Source organism: Bactrocera dorsalis, chromosome 5, assembly GCF_023373825.1.
Source record: "Bactrocera dorsalis isolate Fly_Bdor chromosome 5, ASM2337382v1, whole genome shotgun sequence".
Lineage (NCBI taxonomy): Eukaryota > Metazoa > Arthropoda > Insecta > Diptera > Tephritidae > Bactrocera > Bactrocera dorsalis.
In genome coordinates, this window is record NC_064307.1 from 22,987,388 (window position 1) to 23,013,910 (window position 26,523).

Genomic DNA, 26,523 nt, shown 5'->3' on the forward strand with positions numbered 1-26,523 from the left:
TTATGTATGTTATTATGTTTGCATGCTCCACATGTATGTCATGTACATACCTATATTCTCCCAAGCACGTACTGAATTTAGTACAATTCATTTTAGTTAGTGGCATTATTTTAAGCGTGACAGCGTTTTGCGTGTAAGGAATTAAGCAAAGGTTTAGTTAGATAATAAATGGCAAATTTTTAGTGAAGTGATTATAAAAAAATAAATATTCTTAATAAGAGCATAATATAAGATATATTATCATAATAATGGAAGAACGTCGAAAATTTTTGATCTATTCGATTAGGTGGAATGCTTTCGAATCCCCCCAATTCCATTAATTTAGAGAGATACTACTTCAATATGATCAGTGGGTACTAAATTGTACTTCTAAAGAGTAAATTTTGGTAGGTTGAGGAATGTAAGATTTTTTAATTTTTATTATTTTCTTATTAAATTCTACAACATCTTTAGAATATTGTCCAAAATTTTCAAGTTAATCCGAGTAATAGTTTCGGAGATACAGCCTTGAAATCTTGTACGCTCAGGGCTAGCTTGGCTAGGTACTCAACCGATCTTAATGAAATTCTGATCAGATCTGTGAGATACGATTCTTAAAGATTTGGAGGAAGGATTTTGAAAAAAAATTCTAACAGAAATTTTGATTTTTTAGTAAAAATGTCTGCCAAAAATCCAATTTTCGGTTTTTTTCTTCGTCCGAGTTCTAAGTTAAGGTTTTAACTAAAACACGCTTTTTTCACTTTAGATGATCGGGCGTATCTTTTTTCAGAGAGGTACTGGTAATGACGTCGCAATGGCCAAGTTTAAAATATTTTTTTCACAAAAATTTCAAAATTTGTTTGTTAATAGTTTTTAAAAAATTCTAATAAAATAACGGGTGATTTTTTTGAGGTTAGGATTTTCATGCATTAGTATTTGACAGATCACGTGGGATTTCAGACATGGTGTCAAAGAGAAAGATGCTCAGTATGCTTTGACATTTCATCATGAATAGACTTACTAACGAGCAACGCTTGCAAATCATTGAATTTTATTACCAAAATCAGTGTTCGGTTCGAAATGTGTTTATCGACAAATTTTGTTCAGCGATGAGGCTCATTTCTGGTTGAATGGCTACGTAAATAAGCAAAATTGCCGCATTTGGGGTGAAGAGCAACCAGAAGCCGTTCAAGAACTGCCCATGCATCCCGAAAAATGCACTGTTTGGTGTGGTTTGTACGCTGGTGGAATCATTGGGCCGTATTTTTTCAAAGATGCTGTTGGACGCAACGTTACGGTGAATGGCGATCGCTATCGTTCGATGCTAACAAACTTTTTGTTGCCAAAAATGGAAGAACTGAACTTGGTTGACATGTGGTTTCAACAAGATGGCGCTACATGCCACACAGCTCGCGATTCTATGGCCATTTTGAGGGAAAACTTCGGACAACAATTCATCTCAAGAAATGGACCCGTAAGTTGGCCACCAAGATCATGCGATTTAACGCCTTTAGACTATTTTTTGTGGGGCTACGTCAAGTCTAAAGTCTACAGAAATAAGCCAGCAACTATTCCAGCTTTGGAAGACAACATTTCCGAAGAAATTCGGGCTATTCCGGCCGAAATGCTCGAAAAAGTTGCCCAAAATTGGACTTTCCGAATGGACCACCTAAGACGCAGCCGCGGTCAACATTTAAATGAAATTATCTTCAAAAAGTAAATGTCATGAACCAATCTAACGTTTCAAATAAAGAACCGATGAGATTTTGCAAATTTTATGCGTTTTTTTTTTTAAAAAAAGTTATCAAGCTCTTAAAAAATCACCCTATATTTAATTTTTTGACCCATTCGATTAGGCGACAAAAAAATTGTTGAAAAAAGGCTGTTTTTTACCCGAGGAAACCCATTGAACCCCTTAAAGCAAACGCAAAGATTAGATGAAACAGTTAGTTGAAGTTGCTGAATTTGAGAATGCCAAAGCAAGCAATTTTCAAGTTAAAGCCTATAATGTTCCTTAACTTGTCATAAAGATCCGTAAAATTAACGAATAAAAAATGAAAATCTGTTTTTATGTCTATATGTTTTAAAATACAGAATAATACAAATAGTCGTTGAGCGGCACTTACTTATTCTGCGGCCTACAACTATTTTGTCTTCAGTCTCTAGAGCTTCACTAATGCCAACTTCATTCTTTGCATAGATTTTGAATTGATATGCACGATCCTTTATCACTTCGCTTACGAGTATATTTGTAACGTTGCCGATCGTGCTGCCAAGCAGACGATATTCGGTTTCATGGAATTCTTTGATTTCGACAATATATTCGATAATCCTTGAGCCGCCATCGCTTTCCGATGGTTCCCATGAGAGCGTAAATGCTGTATCCGTCATGCCGAAGACGTCTGTAGGACCACGTGGCGCTGATGGTTTTTCTGTGACGTTATAAAAAAATATTACAATTTTATTGTAATTGTCTAACACAACTAAATTCTACAGATCTTGGTAAAAATGATATAATTACGTACCGAATTTCTTGGTAATTGTCACCGGGTCACTCTCAACTGGTTCAGATTCACCAACCGGGTTCGCTGCTACGACTCTGAACATATACTGAGAGTTCATGGAAAGTTTTTGTACAGCATAGGAGTGTATGTCTTTTTCCAAATCGGCCACCTTCATCCAGAGATTATTTTGCAAATCACATTTCTCCAACACATATTTGTTCAACTCCAGACCACCATCATCGATTGGTGGCGTCCATGCTAGTGTGATTGCGTCCTTCTTCATTTCCTTAATTTCCAGCGATTGTGGTCGACTTGGCTTATCAATAACTTGTATTGTACATTCCGTTGTCGCCGTACCCGAAGTGTTTGTCGCTGTGATCTTATAACGGCCGGAATCTTCACGTGTCACCTTCTCGAGTGTATATGTTGAGGTGGTTTCTGTGGTTTCGATTTGTACACGTTCCGTTGTGGTTGTTTGTTCGATGGTTTCTCTATACCAAGTGGTTTTCGGTTGTGGATAACCACGTACCGTGGCCGGAATGTTCAAAGTGGTGCCAGCACGTATTTTCTGTGCAAGATACTTCTCATCGATATCGATGGTCGGTTTCTCCTGCAGTATAACTCTACATGAGGTCTCCACGCTGCCCATTTCATTTTCAGCTACGCATGTGTACGTCGCTTCAGTCTCAATTGTTGTCTTCTCGATTGTGTACTTCGATACACGATTCTCATAGCGTATGCTCTTTGTGGTGATAATCTTACCATTCTTTTTCCACGTCACCTTAGGCTCTGGAATGCCACCGAATACGCAAGACAATGTAATCTCCTTGTTCAGCTCGGTTACGATGTCTTGTAGTGGTTCTTGTACTGTGGGTTTTTCCTTCTTCACCTCAGCCACAAGGCGTATGGGTGGTGAGAGTGGTGATGGCGGTGATGGTCCAACCTCATTTACAGCGATCGCACGGAATACATACTCCGTATCGATTTTCAGTTTGCTTATAGTGTATGTGGTGTCTTTGATTTTGCGTATTTCAATCCATCTGCAAATTTACGTAAAAAGAATTTAGTGTTTGTTTCCAATGAGCAACAAATTAGTTCTAAATTACCTCTCCTCTTTCACGTCTTGATATTCCAAAATGTATTCTGTGATTTCACATTTGCCATCATCTTCAGGCGCCTTCCAGAAGAGTGTAATAGAATCGTGTGTGACCTCTAATGGCTCCGGTGCACCAGGTGCCGTTGGTTTTCCTAAAAAATGTTTCGAATTTGTTATTGTTTAACCCATTTTAAAGATTACTAAAGATCGACTAAGTTCAGAAAAAGCATTAAAAAAGGAATCAGAATTGCTATGCTTCCAAAAAACTGGCTCGCATATGACACGAAGATTTAAATTAAAACTATTGGGCTCCATAATTTTAAACCGCTCTTCAACAACTAACGTATTTTCTGTATTTCTAAATTCAAGATTCTCGTGGTCCAAGCTTTTAGAAGTCAAATATTTTTCAATCTACTTTAAGTTCTAATACTTCAATTTATTGCAGGAACCGTAAAAGAAAAACTTGAAAGAAATTCTAATCTCAAATACTCACTCATTATGATCAAGTTAAGAGTGGCCTCCACTTCGCCAACTGGATTCTTCAGTCTTACGGTGTATATACCTTCGTCATCGTCCACCACCTTCTTGATGGTAAGCGATGCCGATTGTTCATCTAATGTGGGTATTAAATGCTTATTCTTGACAACAACATTCTTTGTTGTACTCCATTCGGCATCTGGTTTCGGTGTGCCAGTAAATTTGACTGTCATCGTAACATCATCATTTTCCTTAACCTTAATCGTTTGGTCCTTGTCAGTGGTGATGATGGGTAACGTTTGAATTTCCTCAACACACAATTTACTTGCTGTTGTTGCGTTAGCAGCGGTACAACTAATCTCACCGCTATCATCATCATCAGCATCGTGTATAACCAAACGTCTAACGGTACCCTCAACAAATACTTCATGCTTCTTGTTAGGTTTAATTGGTTTCGCCTTCTTATACCAAGTGACTTCGACATCAGGTTGCGACAATTCAACAGTGAATTCGGCATCTGTACCCTTCGTGGCGATAGTCACATCAGGCAATGGCAATACGAAGTTCACCAACGGTTCCTCGACGATTAGTTGTGCCTTTGAAGTTTGTGGACCCACTTGTATGGTATACTCTCCGGCATCCGATGGTTTGGCCTCAACGATTTTTAGCGTTTGTTTCTTACCATCGATCGTTAGTTGCATGTGTCCGTTGAGTGGCAGCTCTTTGCCATCCTTGAACCATTTAACTAAAGCATCACCCTTGCTCAATTCAATTTCGAAACCGGTGTTCTCGCCTTGTGTTACGGTAACATCCTTCAATGGTTTCACAATTTCGGGCGGCAATTCAATGACTGTGAGTTCAGCGCTGCATTCCTGTTCGTCTAACTTACAGGTATATTCGCCCTCATCGTGTATGGTGATTTCACGTATTATGAGTTTACGCACCTTACCCACGCTGATGAATTCTACATTCTTCTTTTCTGGTGTTATCTTTTCACCGTCCTTAAACCATACGACTTCAGCATTATCTGTGGATACTTCGACATCCAAAATTGCAGTCTCCTTTTCGGTTACTTCGTAGTCTTCGAGTATTTTAATGAATTCAGGTTTACGTGGCAAAACTTCAACTGTCGACTCGGTCTCCTTATTCTTAACTTTACAAACATAAGTACCGCTATCACGCAAATTGGTATTACGTATAACTAGTTTATGTATTTTGCCATCTTCGACGACTACACGATGATCCATACCGCTGAGTTCTTTGCCATTGAAGAACCATTTTGTTGTGACCACATGTGAGGTTTCACACTCCAACGTGAGTGATTGTATTTCTTCGATGGTTATGGTTTTCTTAAGTTTCTTGGTGAACGTGACCTCATCAACTTCGACTATAACACGCGCTCCATGTGATGTTTTACCAATCGGATTGCTGGCGATACACTTGTAATCACCGGAATCTGTGTCGGGGTTGGCGTCCTTGATAATGAGCTCAATATTCTCACCATCATACATTTGTTGTATACGTTGTGAGGGATAAAGTGGATTGTTATTGAAAAGCCATTGCACCTCAGGCACTGGATTACCGGTCACCTTAGCTGGCAAACGGATTATGCCCTTTTGCGGCACAGATTGTTCCTCGAAACGTTCGACGAACAACGGCGGTTCTGCATTGCCGGAGGAAGGTTCTGTTTGGACGTAGGAGTACAGAAATTTTGTTTAGTAAATGGTAAAGTAAACTTTTATATTTATTGAGGATTTAAGCTAAACATGAAACAATGAACAAAAATACTACCTTCAATAGTTAGGTTAGCCGTTGTTTCTACGCTGCCCAATGGATTCTCTGCCTTCACAGTATATTCACCACTTTCAGGCGCCTTCGGTGAGATCAATGTCAAAGTATGTGTATCTTTGTCGGATTTAGTATTCTTCGTGATGGGTTTGCCATCTTTGTACCAGGTCACCTTAGGACGTGGATTACCCACAATTTGTGTGGTCAAAACGACGCTTTCACCCTCACGCACAACAGTGTTACGTAGTGGTTCCAAGACTTGTGGTGGTTCTTTGTCACCGGTGCGTACTTTCAAAACAATTGGCAGTCGTGATTCGCCTTCCCGATTGGTGGCAATTACCTCATAGGTACCTTCTTGATATTTCTTTACTTTCTTAATGTGTACAACACTACAATACATATGCATATCAGATTCGGTAACAACGCGTATATTTTTGGATTCCTCAACATCGATTTCCTCGCCATTGAAGGTCCAAACAATATCGGGCTCGGGTACAGCCACCAAACGGCATTCCAATATAACATTCGTATCTTCATCAACATATTGTGCTTTCGGTTTGCGCGAGAAGGTCGGTGGTATGCCTTCGAGTATATCGGCTAGTGATGACTCACGTGACAGACTCTTACGCGATAAGCCCGTAGCATCGGAACCATGATCAGACAGCGGTGTTTCAACAATCAGTTCCGTTGTGGATGAAGTGAAACCGGCAGCATTTTTAGCCACACAAGTAAATTTACCAGCATCCTCTGGGAATACTTCGCGTATTATCAATGTAGCCACATTATCATCATCATAGTACATTTGGAAGTCTTGGGAAGGCTTTATTATGGCAGTCTCACGGAACCAAGCGATTTGTGGACGCGGTATACCCTCAACTTTGCATTCAAATTGTACGGTATAACCATCAGGCGTTTGAATGGGTTGTAATTTTTCAATGAAACGTGGCGCCAAAGGTTTCTCTTCAGGTCCGGGACCTTCAAACATTGATGTGTTATAGAAGAAACAATAGAACAGAACACGTTGTGTTAAACATAAAGTGAACAAGACACATTCTTACCAAATTTTACAAAAACAATGAACGATATTCACGTACGTTAAGAATTAGGAACATTAATGGCTGAACAGGGTGAGAAAAATTGGTGTTTCCGAACTTAATAAACCTTAAATGCGGTTAGCTTAGGAGTTTGGTAGTCAGAAAATAAGTTTATATTTTTAGGCTGGTCTTACAAATATATTATACATTTTTCTCACCCTGTATGCTTTATATTTTTAAACAATTATAGTTCTTTTTCCATTATACTTGTAATATATGTATGTATGTAATAGGAGAAACTTACGTTCAAACACTGGCAATTTGTCGATTTTCTCGTGTAGTTTCTTCTGGACATAATGTTGATATTCGACTGGTTCCATCAGATATTGCGCCGGTACCCAGCCCTCCTCCTCGGTTATGTTCTTCTTCACATACCACCATTCTGAGCTGTGCCGTCCGATCACATAAACCTTCTCACCCTCGACCAAATTGATTGCCTCGTCGTTGTCGGCGACATAATTACAAATGGAATACATGGCATTTTCGTCATCGGTTTCTGAAAGAAGGGCACACTCGTTAGTTATGAAGGCTTCTAAGTTATACTCCGTTTCAAAAACTTACCTTCAATATTCATTTCGCGTGTGATATTTAATGAAGCGCCCTCTGTTGGTGGGAAAAAGTAATAAAGAAAAGTTAAAATTAATGCCAAATGGAGAAGAGATTCATCATATTTGACAAGTGAAATGTTAATGGTGCAACAAATATTGATTATGAGTACATTGAGCATGGAGAGACACAGATGTATGCATTAAAAGCCGTTACCTCACATTACTAACGCTGTTATCATATAAGCCTGCTAAATTAAATTTACTCATTTGAAGATAAAGAATAATATAAAATATTTATTGCCAAGCAGTCAAATGATCAAATGCGATGTATATACTATAATTCAAGTGCTATCATATATCTCTTATAATAAAAGGTTTCATATTACTGACCTTCGTTGAAAATCTGTTGCACAACCTTTCGTTTCTTTTTGAATGTGAACGAGTCCTCATCGTACGTTACCGAATCGCTCTTCGGACGACGAATTCCAATCAAGAACTGCTCCTCTTCCTCATCTTGTATCGAATATCTGGGTTTAGCTGATTTTGGTTTAATCGTGAAATCGAAATCGTCAGGTGGCAATTCTTCCACTTGATATTCTTCGGGTTCTTCCACATCGTACATGGTATCTTCAATACTACTATCATCGCGTATCTCTTCAATAATTGGGCCTTCATCATCATCATAATCTTCAAAGACCTTGACTTTAACCTCATCAGCCGCTTCAGAGTATGTCTTAGTTATAGGTTTCTTCAACTTTACTTTGCCGGACATTGAGATCTCTTCCTCAGCATATTGGTCTAATGCAATATTGAATTCTTGATCGACATCTTCTTTAGTTTTTGTAGTTTTAGCACGGAATGTAACATTTTCGACATCGGTAAACTCGGGTATTTCCACACCCTTCTTGCGATGTTTCAATTTCTTAACCGTATATTCTTGTTCGTTTTCTTCGGTTATTTCCAATGGTTTTGGTTTAGGACCTCTTTCGACAATAAATTCTTCGATATCTTCACCTTCTTCGTATTCCTCTTCCCGTTTGATGGAGAGTTCTGCACCAGCTTCGTCGAATACCATTGGTCGTGAAGGACGTTTCTTCAAAACTGTTGCTTCTTCTGTCACACCTTCGTTTATGCGCCTAGGTTTCTTCAAAGACAAACTAAATTCTTGTTCATCATGTTCTTCAACTGTTGGTTCGAATGGTTTCTTTGGTTTTCTGCGCATAACGACCGCCTCTTCGACAATTTCTTCTTCCTCAATTTCAACTGGACGTTCTTCGATGACTTCTTTAGTTATTTTCAGCTCATCAGCCGCCTCTTCGACAACTGGCTTGGGCTTCTTCTTCTTTTTCAGTGCAACTGTTTCGTCCGTTGTTTCTTCTGTCGTCTTCTTTTGTTTAGGCAATTGGACGTCGACTGCGAACTCCTCAGTTTCAACTTGTTTAGGTTTCTTCGGCTTGAGCACAACGTCAACTTGCACATCATCTGGAATTTCTTCTGGCACAGGTTTCTTCAATTTCACTTCAACCTCTTCAGTTTCTTCTGCATCTTTAGGTTTTTTAGGCACAAATACCTCTTCGATTTCTTCTATTTCTTCAACAACAGGTTCGGGTACAACTTCTTCCTCAACTTGTACTGTAAACTCGGTTGCCGCTTCTTCCTTAGGTTTCTTTTGCTTCTTCTTTACAATCTTCAGTTCTTCCTCCACTTCTTCGACCTTCTTTTTAGGTTTCAATGTTACTTCCGCTTCAGGCTCTTCAACTACTTCCGGTTTAATTGGTTTCTTCTTTGGCAATGCAACTTCCTCTTCGGCAATTTGTTCGGGTTGTGGTTCAGTTTCTTTAATTTTGAACTCATATTCTTTTGGCTTCTCTTCAGGTTTTTCTTCCTTAGGCACTATCACTTCTTCTATTTCTTCCACCTCTTCCACTTGTACTAGTTCTTGTGGTACCTCCTCTTCAATTGTAACCTTCAGTTCAGCCGCAGCCTCTTCTGGTTTTGGTTCCTTTTTCGGTTTCTTTTTAATTTTAATTTCCTCCTGAACCTCCTCAATTGGTTTCTTTGTTGTCAATTTAACCTCGGTTTCCGGTTCTTCTGTGACTTGAGGAGTTGGTTTCTTTTTCTTCGGAAGTGTTATTTGCTCCTCAGAAACTTCTTCTTTTGGTTTTTCAGATTCAGTAACCTTGAACTCATATTCCTTTGGTTTCGGTTCTTCTGGCTTCGGTTCTTCAGGTTTCGTTTGGATTTCTTCCACCTCTTCAATTTCTTCAACCACTTCAGGAGCGGCAGGTACCTCTTCCACAACAGTCACCTTGAGCTCGGCTTGAGCTTCTTCAACTTTAGGTTCCTTTTTGGGTTTCTTCTTAATTTTGATTTCTTCCTGCACTTCCTCTGTTGGTTTCGTTGTTGTCAATGTAACCTCTGCCTCTGGTTCTTCAGTTACTTGAGGTGTGGGTTTCTTTTTCTTGGGAAGTGTTACTTGTTCTTCAGAAACTTCTTCCTTTGGTTTTTCAGTTTCTGTAACCTTAAATTCATATTCCTTTGGTTTCTCTTCCTCCGGTTTTTGTTGAATTTCTTCCACTTCCTCAATTTCTTCAACCACTTCAGGAGCAGCAGGTATCTCTTCCACAACGGTCACCTTGAGCTCGGCCTGAGCTTCTTCAACTTTAGGTTCCTTTTTGGGCTTCTTCTTAATTTTGATTTCTTCCTGCACTTCCTCTGTTGGTTTCGTTGTTGTCAATGTAACCTCTGCCTCTGGTTCTTCAGTTACTTGAGGTGTGGGTTTCTTTTTCTTCGGAAGTGTTACTTGTTCTTCAGAAACTTCTTCCTTTGGTTTTTCAGTTTCTGTAACCTTAAATTCATATTCCTTTGGTTTCTCTTCCTCCGGTTTTTGTTGAATTTCTTCCACTTCCTCAATTTCCTCAACCACTTCAGGTGCAGCAGGTACCTCTTCCACAACGGTCACCTTGAGCTCGGCCTGAGCTTCTTCAACTTTAGGTTCCTTTTTAGGTTTCTTCTTAATTTTGATTTCTTCCTGTACTTCCTCTGTTGGTTTTGTTGTTGTCAATGTAACCTCTGCCTCTGGTTCTTCAGTTACCTGAGGTGTCGGTTTCTTTTTCTTCGGAAGTGTTATTTGTTCTTCAGAAACTTCTTCCTTTGGTTTTTCAACTTTACTTTCCTTAATCTGAATTTCATATTCCTTTACTAATTCTTCTTCAATTACTTGAGGTGTGGGTTTAACTTCTTCTTCCTCCACAATTTGCTCTTCTACAGTAGGAGCAGCTGGCACCTCTTCAATAACACTGACCTTAAGTTCAACTTCTGCCACTTCTTCTGCTGGCTTCTTCTTTGGTTTCTTTTTGATTTTAATTTCTTCTTGAACTTCTTTAACAGGTTCTACTGTAGTCAGCTTAACTTCAACTTCAGGCTCTTCTTGAACTTGTGGAACGGGCTTCTTCTTCTTCTGTGGAAGAGTAACCTCTTCTGCAGTAACTTCTTCCTTTGGTTTTTCAGCCTCACTTTCTGTTACCTTAAACTCATATTCCTTTGGCTTTTCTTCTTCAACAATTTCAGTTACAGGTTGTACTTCTTCCACTACATCCACAACTTCTTCGATTTCCGGAACAACAGGTGTTTCTTCTACCACCGTTACCTTAAGTTCAGCTGCAACTTCTTCTTCGGCTGGCTTCTTCTTAGGTTTCTTTTTGATCTTAACCTCTTCTTGCACTTCTTCCACCGGTTTCGTTGTTGTCAATGTAACCTCTGCTTCTGGCTCTTCTGTAACTTTAGGCGTTAGTTTTTTCTTCTTTGGTATGGTAATTTGTTCCTCAATGGTTTCTTCTTTAGCTTCTGTTTCTGTAACTTGAATCTCAAATGCCTTCGGTTGTTCTTCTACTTGCTCGTCAATTTGGACTGGAGCGCTTATTTCTGGCTGCTCTTCTTCAACAGGTTTTGGTACTTCTTCAACTACATCGACCTTGAGCTCTTCTTTAGTTTCCTTAGGTTTTTTAACCTTTTTCTTAACCACAGATACCTCTTCAGTTATTTCCTCTTTCGGAGTAGTTGTAATAACTTTTACCTCTTGTAATGGCGCTTCTTCGACTGTTTCCTCTTGTTGTTGTGGGATTTCGGTTTCTTCAACAGGTACCGGTTCAGGTTTTTCTGGCATAGACTCCTTAACACCAATAACATATTCTTTGGGCTTTTCTTCGGTCACAATTTTTTCAGGAACGGTAACTATCTCTTTTACTTCCTCCACAACTGGCGTGGGTTCTTCTGGAGTTTCTTCTGTGACTTTTACTTTTAATTCAACTTCTTGTGTCTCTGCTGGCTTCTTTTTGGACTTTTTGGTCTTTATCTTAGCTTCCTCCACGACTTCTTCCACTGGTTTACTTTCTTTGACAACAAACTCAGCTTCAGGTTCTTCTCTTGGCTTCTCAACGATTTCTTCTTCCTTAACTGTGAATTCAGGCTGCGAAATTTCTTCTTCAACTTGAGATTCGACAATGCCAAATTGGTATTCTTTAGGCGCTTCCTCCTCAGCAGGCACTTCTGTGATAACTGTTACCTCTTCTATAGCTTGTTCCAAAATTTCTTCCTTTGGAATTTCCGTTTCAATAATCTTAATTTCATGAACGGCAGATGCTTCTTCTTTAGTCTTAGGTTTCTTTGGCTTCTTCTTTATTTCCACTTGTGTTTCTACTTCTTCCACAGGTTTTGGTTCGGTTAAAATTACGGAAGCTTCAAATTCTTCAGGCGCCTGTTTCTTTGGTTTCTTCTTGATTGAGAAGATTGCGCCATCTGGTTGGTCATCCTCTTCAACAACTGGTGCAGCTACTTCTTCCACTATTCCAACTTCATATTCCTTGGGCGTCTCTGCTACCTTCACCTTTTTAGGCTTTTTCTCTTTAACTTCGACTTCTTTAACTTCTTCTATAGGCTGTGGAATCTGAGCTTCTATATCTGTTGTAGTAATTTCGTATGTTGGGAAATCTTCTACAACTTCCTCCTCTACTGGTTTAGGTATTTCAATTTCTTCTTGTATTTCTTCAACCGGTTGCTCAGGCACTTCTTCAGCCTCCGTTTCAGTTATTTTAAATTTGTAGCTCTTTGGTTTCTTCTTCTTGATGACTTCTTCAACGACAACATCTTCAACCTTTTCTATTTCTGTTATTTCCTCCTTAACTTCCTCGATTTGAGGTACCTCTTCAACTTCAGTTACTTCCTCAGGTTTCTTAGCTGGTTTCTTCTTTTTCACAGTGACCTTCGCAACTGGTTCTTCAGGTATGTCAACTACTACCTTAACTTCCACCACCGCTTCTTCAATAATTTCTTCTTCTGGCTGCTCAGGCTGAGTTGCAATTACTTCCTCCACTGCTGGAACTTCCTCTACTTTGGGTTCCGTAACCGTGTGCTCATATTCTTCCGGCTTTTGTGGTTTTGGCTTCTTCTTGCGTGTAACCACCCTTTCTTCAACCACTTCTTCTACAGTAACCTCCTTTTGATCGTAATCAATAACACGTACTTTATGCTCTTCTGGCGCTTCCTCGGGCTCAATGACAGTGGTTGTAATTTTATACTCAACCGGTGTTTCTTCTATGGTTTCTTCTGCTGGAACTTCTTCAACTACTTGTACTTCAGCCACTGGTACCTCTTTAGGTTTCTTCTTTTTAATCTTGATTTCAGCAGGTTTCTCTTCAGCTGGTTGCTCTGGTACAATTACTTGTTCCTCGGTAACTGAGATTTCAAATTGTTCCTCCGGTTTCTCCTCAACAGTTTCTTCCTCCTTTTGCTGTGGTTTCTTTGCTTTCGGCTTCTTTTTCTTCTCAATTTTTTCCTCAGCTTCGATTGTAGGCACTTTTTCAACTTCCTCTTCGGTAGGAACTACCTTAGCCTCCTCTTCGGTTGCTGGTACTACCTTTTCCTTTTTAACTGGTTTTAGTTTGACTTCTTCCTTTGTTTCTTCAGGTGCTTTGCTCTCTGGAATGCGGAATTTAACCTCCTCTTCAGGTGCCTCTTCTTGTTCTTTAGGCACACCGGGCACGATTTGAGTTATATTTACTTCAGGCTCAGGTTTTGGTTTGGGTTTAGGCTTATGCTTTTGTTTGGGTTCCTTCTTGCTTGGTTTCGGTTCTTCTGGAAATTCGATGGGTTCTATTTCCTCCTTTTCGTATTCTGGATGTTCAAAGTCGGTTGGCTCAAATGGTTGCAATTCATAAGTGGGCTGTTCTGCAGTTTCTTCAACCACTGTAACTGTTGCCACTTCCTTCTTTTTGGTAACATCTTCTTCGACAACTTCAGCCTCTTTGGGTTTCTCAGGTGTCTTTTTCAATGTTACACTTTCAGGCTGTTTCTCAACAATTGGCTTCTTCTTACCTTTACCTATCTTTAGTTTAACTTCTTGTGGCTTTTCTTCTGGTTTTGGTGCCTTTTCAGGTTTCTGATAAGGTGTCGGTTCTTCTGCTTCCTCCTCACTGCTCACATATTTCTCATATGTCTCCAACTGTGGTCTTTCCAAATCATCTTTAATTGGCTTCAATTTCTTTACCTTACGTGGCTTGAACTTCAAAACCTCTTCAGCTTCCTCAATATTTCGCGTAAGCTCACCGCTTTCCCGTGTCGCACCGATTTCCGTTATTTTCGGTATCAATAATTCTGGCGGATATGTAACTACCTCCATACGACTCTTCAGCTTAAATTTAGGCAATTGCACGGTCTGTTCTTCGGCTACCTTTGGCTTGCGTTTAGTTGGCTTCAACTTAATAGATTGTGGCACCTCTGCTGCCTCCACAATAACCAATTTCGTTGGTTTCTGCTCTTTACGTATGATTTTCTGTGGCTCAATATTGGCAAATTCGGCCTTAACCTTTTCTGGCCTCTCAAACTCGAATTTCTCATATTTCTCAAGTTCGGTTTTTTCAATCTCCTGTTCCAATAGTTTTTGTATGATGAGATCATGCTCGTCGATTTTCTTCTTTACAGTCTTCTTCTTCTTTTTAGGTTTCTCCGGCTCACCCACAGTGGGCACTTCTACTTCCTCCTCCTCTGGCTGCTCCTCTTCTATCACTTCAATCGGATGGGAATCCGATACCTCGGGCACTTCTTCGATGATCCTCACCTGTAATGGACGTTCCTCTTCTTCTTCTTCTTCTTCGATTATCGTTGGTTCCTGCTCCACAATGCTGAATTCGTAATCCTTATGCACCACCGTTTCTTCTCCTAATATATAAAACATATTATATGAGTACAAAGACAGAAATAAAACAATATTTTTGGAAAAAAACGATTTTTCTTGTTTTTTTTTATCCTTGTGGATAGGCTTTTGACATATATACAGCAAAATATTATATTACTAATGTATAGTATTGGATATTTTCCATTTTTTAGCTAATGTATAACAAGGAAAACGAAGCTGGACGGACAAGAGAGGTACAAATGCAATACAGAAATGTGAAAAGTGGCTATTAATTTAGGGAGGCAAATAATATTGTTTTTGTTTTTATAAAACTTACATTTTCAACAATTAAGTATAATAGTATTAATAAGATAAAGGAACACATAAGTAGGCTTAAATCTAATTTCTTAAAGACAAACACAATTTTTTATAAAGGTTTTGAATTTTTTTAGGACACAACGAAAATAAGCGGACGAACACTATAATAAAAACGGGGAAAGAAAAAGTGCATTTGATAGTTGGTGCAGTTGGCAGAAAAGTGTTATAAGTAGATTCTGGTTTTAATATAATTGGAAAGTGATAATTTATAGATAAAGAAGAAATATATTTAGAGGTTAAGGCATAAATGTATTAGACATGGCGCATAGCTTTTTAGAAAAATATAATTTCAAAAATTCATACAAATTTCTAGTATTTTGGGTCTTTTATTTTTTATTAAATGGAATGTAATTTTAATTTCGATTTTTTTTTTGACTTTCTCAACCTTTTTTTGATTGTATAATATTATTCATGAATATTATGTATTAAAATATTTTTATTTATCCGAAATTTAAAGTATTTTGTTTAAAATTTATTATACTCATATGTATGAATTTTATAATTTTTTCTGATATTTATAATTTTTAAATTTTTTTTGTTTACTTTTCGAAATTTTTGTGATCTTTTTATGATCTTTTAATTTTTTTAAGATTTTTTTGTTATTATTTTTAAATATTATATTTTTTACACATATGTTTGTAACTATTTCATTTTACAATATTTGTGCATTCAAAATGAAAATACATATATATAGTTATTTTTTTTTGAATGTAATTTAAAAATGCAGAATGAGGTTTCTTCTTATGTAAATTTTATTAGATTAAAATTTATTATGTTTGGCATGTTTTTTTATTATTATTTATTTATTACTTTATTTTTATTTTTTAAACTTAAATGTAGCATGATTTCGGAATGTTTATCACACATCAATAATTAATTTAATAATAAAATTTATTACATGTTGTTTCAATTAAAAATTAATAATTTATTTAATAATTTTTTTAGTTTTAATAAATGTTTGATGTCTTTTTTGTTTACTTTTTATAATTAATATTAATGAAAAAACAACAAATAAGTCAAAAAATTAAATATTTAAAGTATTAAAAAAAATTAATATTATGCTAATTATTTGCAATAAAAAAATTTTCACCTATAAAATGTTTTTAAAATTGACATTTTTTTAATAAATATATTTTTTTATTTATGTTAAAAATGTGTTAAATTTTATATAAAATATTATTTTTACACTTATACGGTATATTTATAGCTTTATATTTTGTATTTGAGAAGTTAACAAAAAATCTTTTTTTTTTTTGAAAAATTATATTAAAATTTTATCAAAAATTTAATTTTTCCTAAATATTATAATTAATGAAAATAAGAATTAATGATTTTAATTGTATTGGTAAGATTTTATTTAGTATTTTTTTCATGTAATTTCCTTGATTTTATTATTTATATTTTTATTTTTTTTATAAGTGCTTACATTTAATTTCAAATTAAATTATATTCAGTTGACTTTTTTAAGTTTTTTATTTATTTATTTAGTTTTATATAATTTATTTTATTATTTTTTAATTGTAGTTTTTTATTATTTATTGTTTGCGTTATTAATTTTTTATTAAATTTTAAAATAAATTGTTTACAAGTTTTTTATATTAAATTATTTATATTTTTTAACTAATTTATTTTTTATCTCAAATTAATTTAAACTTTAATTTTTACTAATTTATTTTAGTTTTTATAATTTATTTAAGTGTTTAAATTGTTATATTAATTACTTATTATAACTCAAATAAAAATATTAACTAAAAATGTGAAAAAAAAAATTAAAAATTTTCGAATTAGTGCTCAATAACATACCATAGAGCTTCAAGCATTTATGCCTTAGCCCAGACAATTTTTAATACATACATTTTGCTTAAAAATTAATTTTATGTTTTTTATTCGCCTAAAAATATTGTGTTATGTTTAAATGTGTTGTAGGAGAAATGTTTAGTATTCAACATGTAGTATTTGGGAACTCAGTAGCAGAGAGAAAGGGGGGAATAGTAGGCACAGCAGATAGTTTTAAAATATAAAAGGCTCTTTGCTTTATGCAGTGGGGTTTTATGCGCTTTTTGTCGCAACAAATAGAAGGTACGAGTACATAAGTAGAAAGTAAATATGTGTAACGAAGGTTTTGAGCATGGCAACACTTGCTGTGGCGGCTGTGGCGGCAGCAACAAAAGTCGCAAATGCACTTACTTGTATCTTCAGTGATTTTTTGTTCTTTTGGCTTATGTTTTATTGTTTTTGGTTTTGTATCAGTGGTTTCCGATGTTGTGGTTGTTGGTTCTGTGTCCTCTAACTGTGTTTCTTGTGGCTGTTCTTGTTGTTGTTGTTGTTGTTTGGGCGGTTTACGTGTTTTGGGTTTAGTGATTTCTTCGACTACGGTAACTACCTCGTCTGTTGTGTCTGTAAGTGGTGTTTCTTCGACTTGTGTGGTCTCAGTGATTGTGGGTTTCTCAATTGGTTTCCTTGATTTTTTAGGTTTTTCTGGTTTTTCAATGTCTTCGAGTGTTTTTGGTTTTTCTACTACTTCAGTGTCTTGTGGTTTAGTGGTTTCTTTCTTTTCTTTTGGTTTCTTTACAATTGGCAAATCTGGTTTTTCGTATTGCTCAAGTTCTACTTTCGGTATTTCTTCTTCAATCAATTTCTGCACATATTCATCTAGTTCATCCTTTTTAATTTTCTTGATTGTCTTTTTAGGTTTCTTTGGTTTTTGTTCTGTGGTTTGTACAGTTTTTTCTGGTTGTTCTTCTTCGAGGATTGTGGGCGCTATTTCTGGCTCTTCACTTATAATGACAATAGCTTCGGGACTACTATCATCTTGTACAGTTATTATGTTTATTGTGGCATCTTTTTTGCCTTTTTCTTTCTTTTTGAGTACACGTTTGGTGGTGACTTGTTGAATTGGTTCTCCTTTCTGATCTGTTATCTCTTCGACTTTAATTTCAGCTGGTGTTTCCTCTGTAACAACAATTGGTTCTTCTGTTTCTATAACCTTAATTTGTGCTGTTGGTTCGTCGATATCGTCCGTTGGCTGTTCTACAATACGTACTTCGGCTAGTGGTTGTTCTTCAACGCTTTGTTGTGGTTTCTTAGGTTTAGGTTTTTTCTTCGCCTCTGGTTTCGTAGTTGGTTGTGGTGTTTCTTCCTCCACAGTGACATCGGCGATTTCTTCGCTTTCCTTTTTAATCTTTGGTGTAGTTTCAAATTCGATTTTTTCATACTTTTCCAATTCTGTTTTGGGTATTTCTTCCTCGATCAATTTTTGGATGTAATCATGCAAATCATCCTTTTTGACCTTCTTCACTTTCTTTTTCTGTGCTTTAGGTTTAGTGGTTTCTTCTTCCTTGACTGGTTGTGTTTCAATGATGGTTACCTCTGCCTCCGGTTGGTCAGCGGTTTGTACTTCTATTATTTCAATTACATCTTCTCTGGGTCCCTGTTGACGCTTTAATTTTCGTTTGGTTACTACTTGTTTTTGCACGTCACCTTTGTCATCGACAATTTCTTTAACTTCAGTTTTTGTTTCGATTTCTTCTACATGTACTGGTTCTTCAGAAATATCTTCAGGCTTAACCTCTTCTTCAACTTGTACCTTCTGCTTAGTGGGCTTCTTTTTTTTTGATTTTGTTTGTTCTTCTGTTACTGTCACTTCGAAATCTTCTACCTCTGTAATTGGTAGATCCTTAACTTCTTCCACAGTGTCTGCAACATCAACACTATCTGCAGGTGTTTCTTCAGGTTTCTCCTCTTCAATGACTTTAACCTTATGTTTGACAGTTTTCTTTTTCTTTGGTTTTTCTTGTTTTTCAGTTGATGATACTTCGAAGTCTTCAGTTTCGGACGTTGGTTGTTCTTCCACAATGTTTACTTCTTCCGATGGTATTTCCTCAACTGGTTTAGGTACTTCTTCATCAACTGTAACTATATCCGAAGGTTTATCCTCAGGTTTCTCCTCCTCAACCCTTTTAACTTTCTGTTTAGTTGGTTTCTTTTTCTTCGGTTTTTCTTGTTTTTCAGTTGATGATACTTCGAAGTCTTCAACTTCAGACGTTGGTTGTTCTTCCACAATGTTTACTTCCTCCGCTGGTATTTCCTCAACTGGTTTAGGTACTTCTTCATCAACTGTAACTATATCCGAAGGTTTATCCTCAGGTTTCTCCTCTTCAACCACTTTAACTTTCTGTTTAGTTGGTTTCTTTTTCTTCGGTTTTTCTTGTTTTTCAGTTGGTGATATTTCAAAGTCTTCAACTTCGGACGTTGGTTGTTCTTCCACAATGTTTACTTCTTCTGATGGTATTTCCTCAACTGGTTTAGGTACTTCTTCATGAACTGTAACTATATCCGAAGGTTTATCCTCAGGTTTCTCCTCTTCGACCACTTTAACTTTTTGTTTAGCTGGTTTCTTTTTCTTTGATTTTATTTGTTCTTCCTTTACAGTTATTTCGAAGTCTTTGGTTTCATCCTCAGGTTGTTCTTCGCTAATTGTTATTTCTTCAACGGTAGTTTCTTCATTCACATCCTCAGGCAGTGTATCTTGAACAGAAAGTTTTTCAGAAGGTACGTCCTCGGGCTTATCTTCCTCAACAACTTTAACCTTTTCTTTAGTCGGCTTCTTTTTCTTAGATTTTGTTGGTTTTTCAGTTGGTTTTATTTCGAACTCTTCACTATCAGAAGCAGGTTGATCCTCAACAATAGTTATGACCTCAGATGGTACATCCTCAATCTTATCCTCTTCAACATATTTAACCTTTTCTTTCGTTGGTTTCTTTTTCTTTGGTTTCTTATGCTCTTCTGTGGCTGTTACTTCAAAGTCTTCAGTTTCGGATGCAGGTTGTTCTTCCGTAATTTTTATCTCTTCTGATGGAGCTTCCTCACTGACGTCTTTTGGTAACGTTTCTTGAACTGCAATTGATTCAGACGGCACTTCGTCGGGCTTGTCCTCCTCAACAACTTTAATTTTCTGTTTAGACGGTTTCTTTTTCTTTATTGGTGTTTGTTCTTCCGTCACTGTTACTGAGAAGTCTTTAGTTTCAGGTACTGGTTGTTCTTCTGTTATCTTTATTTCTTCTTCCTGTGTAATTTCCTCAATGGTATCCTTTGGTACCGTCTCTAGCACAGTAACTGTATCAGAAGGTGTGTCTGTAATTTTATCCTCCTCAATTACCTTAACTTTTTGTTTGGTTGGCTTTTTCTTCTTAGGCTTAGATTCTTCTTCTGTAGTTGTTACCGTATATTCCTGTTCCTCAGGAGAGGTCTTATCAGCTTCAACAATTTTTATATTATCAGATGAATCCGGTACGGTTTCGATATTTTCAACTTCACTTTCCTTAACAGTTACTTCAGCCAGTTTCTCCTCTTCAGGTTTTCCTTCGTCCGTTATTTTTACTTTCGTTTTAGTGGGTTTCTTTTTCTTTGGTTTAGCCTCCTCTTCAACTGTTGTGATCTCATATTCAGTTACATCAGGCTGAACTGGTTCTTCCTCTACAACCATTGTAGTGAATTCATGTAAATTCTCCTCTTCTTTAACACCTTCATCCTCAGTTTGTTTTATCTTATGCTTTGGTTTTTTCTCTGGTTTTCTTGGAGTATCTTCAATTTCATCGTGTTTGTATTCCTCGAATATTTCTGCTGGAATTTCATCGACGATTTTGGCAATATACTCGGGCACATCTTTAGTCTTTAATTTCTTAGTTTTCTTTTGTTTAACTTTTACCTCTTGTGGTGTGTCTTTATCCTTGCTGGGCGTTGTAGCTATGACCGTGATTTCAGCTTCATCATTACTCTTATCATGTACTTCAATAATGTCGAGTACCACTTCTTCCGGTCCTTTTGTATGCTTAACTTTTTTCTTTTTAACAATTTTTTCTTTGACCTCGCCACTTTCGTCGATCGTCTTTTCCTTTTCGACAGTCTCCTCGATGATTTCTATTTTGTATTCTTCATCAATATCTTCCTGTGGTGCAGTTTCCGTAACAGAGACAGGTAATTTCTTGCTCTTCTTTGGTTTTTTAGGAATATCTTCTTCAATCAGCGTTACAGACATTTCCTCATCTGGTTGCGGTAATGATACATCCTCTTCCTTAACTACTACATCTTTGGATGGTTTCTTTCTTGGTTTCTTCGCCTTCACCTCTTCAACATCCGTAACGTCGATTTCAAAAGATTCAGGTTGCTCCTTTATAGGTTCTTCTTCTTTTACAGTGACTTTCTTTTCGGGCTTCTTCTTCTTTTTCAATTTTATTGGTTCCTCCAAGTCGACTCTCTCATATTTCTCCAATTCAGTTTTTGGTATATCTTCTTCAATTAGTTTATAGATATACTCCATAAGATCATCTTTTTTAACCGTCTTTGTTTTCTTTGGCTTCTTAACTTGTGGTTTATCTTCCTCCTTGGAATCGGGTACTGTTTCTACCTCTTGCACTATTACGGTAACCTCAGAAAGTGGTGAGTTGTCTAATTGTGTCTCAATTATTTCTATGATTTCTTCTTTCGGGCCAACGGTTTTCTTTATCTTACGTTTCTTCGTTGTCTGTTTTACTTTTTCACCACCTTCATCGACAATTTCCTGTACATCTTCTGTAGTTTCAATTTCTTCTACAACAATATTATAATCGTCCACAGGTTGTGTTTCTTCTGGCTGAGTTTCGGTTACTTGCCCCTCACGTACAATATTTTCGGGGGCTTCTTCAAACGATGAGACGCGTACCATAAAATCTGGTGATTCTTCATCTGGTTTTTGTATATCTGATTTCTGTTTCTTAATTTTCTTCGTAGTCTTTTTGGTGGGCTTTTCAGACACTGTCGACTCGGTAACACCAATTTGGTATTCGTCCGTCGTTTTATCAACTGTTTCAGTGTTTTCCTCTACCAAAGCAACTTGATCCTCAGGTACATCCTCAACTGGCTGTACATCTTCTTCTGTGACTTTGACTTTATGCTTTTTGGGTTTAGGAATACGTTTCTTGACGTCATCCGTTGGTGCTTCGACAATTTCTTCCTCATTTTCGGCGACTATTTCACGTTCTACGAATTCATCGATGACATTCACTAAATAGTTCTGTATATCTTCCTTTGGTACATGTTTTGGTTTCTTTACTATCCTTTTAATTGGCTTAGCTGGTTTTTCTTCATCAACAGTTACAGGAGTCTCGTCTACTTGCACAATTGTTATTTCGGCTATAGGTTGATCTGCTCCTTCACTTATTTCCGATATTTCGAATACAAACTCTTTGGGTCCTTGTTTACGTTTGACTTTACGTTTAGTAACTGTTTTTTCTTTGACTTCACCAGTTTCATCGGTCTCCTTGACCGTTGCAACGGTTTGTTCAATTTCTTCCAAAGTAACAGGAGCTTCTTCAATTACTGTAGTTTTGAGTTTCTTTGGTTTTTTAACTTTAGTGGGACGTTCTTCCGTTATTGTGTCATCGAATTTCATTGGCTCGACTTGTTCATCAGTCACACCAATTCTGTAATCTTGATAATCTTGCGGTGCTGGTTGCTCTTCTTCGATCACCACCTCAGCGATTGGTTCTTCAATTTCTTCCTCCTTTTCGCTGGGTATTTCTTCTACGTTGAATTCATGTATTGTAACAGCTGCTCCATCCACGACTTCAACTGTTTTCTTGTGATGTTTAGTTTTCTTTTTAGGTTTCTTTGGTGTTTTACCAAATTCGATTGGTGTAAATTCTTCCAATTCCGTTTTCGTTATTTCCTGTTCTATTAACTGCTGCAAGTACTCGTCGAAATTGTCTTTTGGCGATTTCTTCTTTTTCATCTTCTTAGTAACTTTAGTTTGTTCCACTGCAGGTTCCGTTAAATCAGTTGGTGTAACTTCTGTTGTTGAGACGGTAATTTCAACTTCCTCGGGCTTATTTTCTTCAAATGTTTCCACTACTTCAATGACATACTCTTTGGGACCTTCCTTCTTTTTGAGGCGGCGTTTTGTTGTTGTCTGTTTCGTAATCTCTCCCTGTTCGTCAACGATTTCTGTGGTCGTAACTTCGGGCAGCGATTCTTCAATTCTTACCACATATTCTTCGATCTTTTGCTCTTCTTTCGGTTTGACACGTTTCACTTTCTTTATCTTCCTTACATCCTTTTCTTGCACATCAATGGCATAGTCATCTATGATAGGAGCTTCCTTAATGTCGATTTCCTCTTCAGATTGTATTTCTATCTTTTGTGGTAATTCCTCTTGAGTGACTGGCTGTGTCTCCGTAATTTTGTATTGTTTTGGCTTCTTCGGTTTCTTCTTTTTCTCTTCGACACCTTCTTTAATAGGAGAAATATCGTCAGCTATTGGTTTTTCCGTTTCATCGCCTGTTTCTTCTACTATAGTAGTTCTGAAGAAAACATCTTCATCTACCGGTTTTTCAACTTGTTCCGGAATTTCTTCATATTCTTTAGGCTGCACTGCAAATTCTTCTGGCATTTCTTCTACAACCTTCATGACGTAATCCCTAAGTTCTTCCTTTTTGACTTTCTTAGTCGTTTTCTTAGGCACACGTTTTGGTGTTTCTGGCTGTGGTGTTGCTGTTTTCTCCACATCTTCTGTTGTTATTACAGTTACTTCGGCTTCAGGTTCATCCTTGGCCTGAGTTTCAATAACTTCTACAGTGTAGATCTTGCCACCCTTCTTCTTCTTAAATTTACGTTTTGTGACCGTTTCTTCTTTAATTTCACCACTTGGTTCTTCTTTTGTGACGACCTCAACATTTTCAGAGATTTCTACAATGCTTACCACATCATCTGTGGCCTTTTCTGGCACTGTTGGAAGTTCTTCTGCCGTTATGATTTCTCTCACAATATCCTCTTTTTCTGTTTTGCTGGGCATAGTGTCTTTAACCTCAACTGAAAATTCAGCCGCTGGCATCTCTGGCGTTTCTTCTGTCGGCTGTTCTTCCAAAGGCACTATTTTCTTTTTCGGTTTTTTCTGCTTTGGTGCTTCCTTTGGTGCAGACTCTACAACGTCAACTTCCAAAGTGTCCGGTATTTCAAGCATCGCTTTTTGTGGCACCTTCTTTGTTTTCTTTGGCTTTTTAGGTTTGCCGTCCACATCGATTTTCTCATACCTTTCCAGTTCAGTTTTGGTAATTTCGGCGTTTATTAGCTTTTGTATATATTCATCCAGTTCATCCTTTTTCAGCTTCTTCGATTTTTTCTTTTTCGGTTTTTCTGCTGTTGAATCAAAGGACGGCGCTTCTTCGGTATCCACAACGAGCACTTCGTAAACAGTTTCCTTTGAATCCGGCGTTGTTTCGGTCGTTTCGACAATTTCGATCACTTGTTCCTCGTCGCCCTTCTTATGTAGTAGCTTACGCTTTTTGCGTATTTCTGTTTTAGTTTTGCCATCATCCTTTACAATAGTTTCCTCAATGAATTCTGGCTGTAGTTCTTGTATTTTAATCTCGTAAAAGTCCACCGTATTGAAATCATAAAGCTTATCTTCTGGCGCTTCCGTCAAATCGGCGATAAAGTCATCGAGTTCATCCTCCTTCATTAGCTTGACACGTTTCTTTTTCAATGTTTTAGGCTTTACGCGCTTCTCAGTGGATTCACTGATATATGTTGTCGTTACCGTAACTTCATATGTTGGTTGATCTTCTTCATTCGCCGCTGGTATTTCAATGATTTCTATTATATTTTCCTCAGCAGGAGTTTCTTGTTTAATTTTACGTATCTTCTTTGTACGTTTCTTAACCACTATCGGCGCTTCCGGTGCCTCCGGCTGTTCAACGTCCTCTGGTGCGAATTCGAGTATTTCAATTTTATGGTATGGCTTCAGCTTAATACCTTCTTCCTCAACATCAGGTTTATCACCTTGTGATTTACGCAATTTCAATTCCTGTTGTGGAGCATCTTCCGTTTCTTTTGGTTGTTGCGGTTTGATAGGATATTTTATTGTCTCTGGTTGCGGCGTTGTCTTTTTCTTGCGTTTGTATCTAGGTTTATCTTGTGCTTGATCAGTTTCCGGTTGTGATGTATCCGTTCCCTCTGAAACCTGTTCTTCACCAAATTCCACTTCATCAAAATCTTGTGGTTCGAATTGTATGGAAGTATCACCAACACCCGGCTTACGACCTCTCTTCTTCCGCTTTGGTTTCTCTTCCGTTGGCTTTTCGGGTATTTCTTCTTCAATATCTTCGATTACATCCTTTGATATTGGTTTCAAAGTAATCTGCTCAATGTCATCCGCACTCTCGGGCACTTTTCCTTTGCCTATTTTTAGCTTCTTCGGCTCGTCAGCAGTTTGTTCCTTTGTCACCTTCTTTGGTCGTTTATATTTCTCCACCTTTTCAGGTTGTTTTTCCTCTTCCACTTTCGTGTCCTCATATGTTTCGAGATCCAATGTTTCCAATTCCTTTTCAGGTTTCTCGCTGTGTTTCACTTTAACGCGTCGCTTTTTAATAACACCCATTGCTTCTTCCATATTTCGCGATAATTCACCGCAGCCGCGTATCGGCTCCAACTCGGTTATAGTAGGCTTAAAGCAATACGGTGCAAATGGTATGAAATTGATCCAGCTTTTCAATTTGAAATTCTTAAAAGCTGCTGTTTCTTTCTTTGGCTTCTCTTCTTTAGGTTTCTGTTTCGGTTTCCTTAATTTCAACATTTGCGGAAATTCTGCTACTGATGTAATTTCAAGCCTCTCCGATTTTTTGACCTCAACACTTTCGATTTTCATTGGCACCAATTTTATGGGTTTCGGCGCAGGCGTTGTATCGCTACGCGCCTTCTGTGGCTGCTCCAATTCCGTACGCTTATATTCTTGTAGCACAGTTTTGGGTATTTCTTGTTCTATTAGGAATTGTATATATTCATCCAGATCATCCTTTTTCACCACCTTTTTCGGCTTACGTTTCTTCCTCATTGACGGCTTTTCATCAACCTTTGCCTGCGGTGTATCAACCAACTCTTCAACGATTTTAACTTGTTGTACTGTCGGTTGTATATCTTCCGGTTGCTCATCATCTTCCGAATGTACAACCACTGTACTCTCTTCTTCCTTACCTTCTTCTTGTTTAGTAACCACTTCAATAACCTGTTCACGACCGTCGATCTTCTTTTTAATCTTACGCTTTTTAACCACTGTTATTTTGGGTTCAACCACAATCGTTTCTTTTTCTTCGTCTTCGACCACAACCACTTCAACCGGTCGTTCCACTTCGTAGACCTCTTCAGGCATATACTCTATAATCACTTCTTCGGGTGCTTCGTCGATATTTTCAAATGGTTTATGTGTAGTTTTCTGTTGTTTCTTAATCTTATGTTTCGTTTTCTTATCTGTATCTGGTGTTTGTGTAATGCCTTCAAGGACATCATCTGGTTCTGTTATTGTGTACTCTTTGCTATCTTGGTCTATACAAGAGAAAATTTGGGTCTACGTTAGCTCTAAACAGTATCGGTAGCACTCATCTCTTCTTCATTCTCTATCAACTAATTAACTGTATATTTTCTATAACCTACTTAAATCTAATTAGACTTGTTGTGTAGT

At 37.3% G+C, this 26,523-nt stretch overlaps 1 protein-coding gene across 1 annotated transcript in view; it reads right to left on the reverse strand.

The window, feature by feature from the left end:
• LOC105226995 (titin) overlaps window positions 1-26,523 on the reverse strand; it is a 358,359-nt gene that overhangs the window by 3,591 nt on the left and 328,245 nt on the right. The window contains exons 64-73 of the mRNA XM_049458988.1: window positions 17,223-26,387; window positions 7,877-14,701; window positions 7,500-7,541; window positions 7,183-7,434; window positions 5,848-6,819; window positions 4,073-5,740; window positions 3,590-3,731; window positions 2,505-3,523; window positions 2,106-2,411; window positions 51-71 (exon numbers count right to left, since the gene is read on the reverse strand). Coding sequence (XP_049314945.1) covers window positions 51-71; window positions 2,106-2,411; window positions 2,505-3,523; window positions 3,590-3,731; window positions 4,073-5,740; window positions 5,848-6,819; window positions 7,183-7,434; window positions 7,500-7,541; window positions 7,877-14,701; window positions 17,223-26,387 — 20,412 coding nt within the window. The remainder of the gene's footprint in view (window positions 1-50; window positions 72-2,105; window positions 2,412-2,504; window positions 3,524-3,589; window positions 3,732-4,072; window positions 5,741-5,847; window positions 6,820-7,182; window positions 7,435-7,499; window positions 7,542-7,876; window positions 14,702-17,222; window positions 26,388-26,523) is intronic.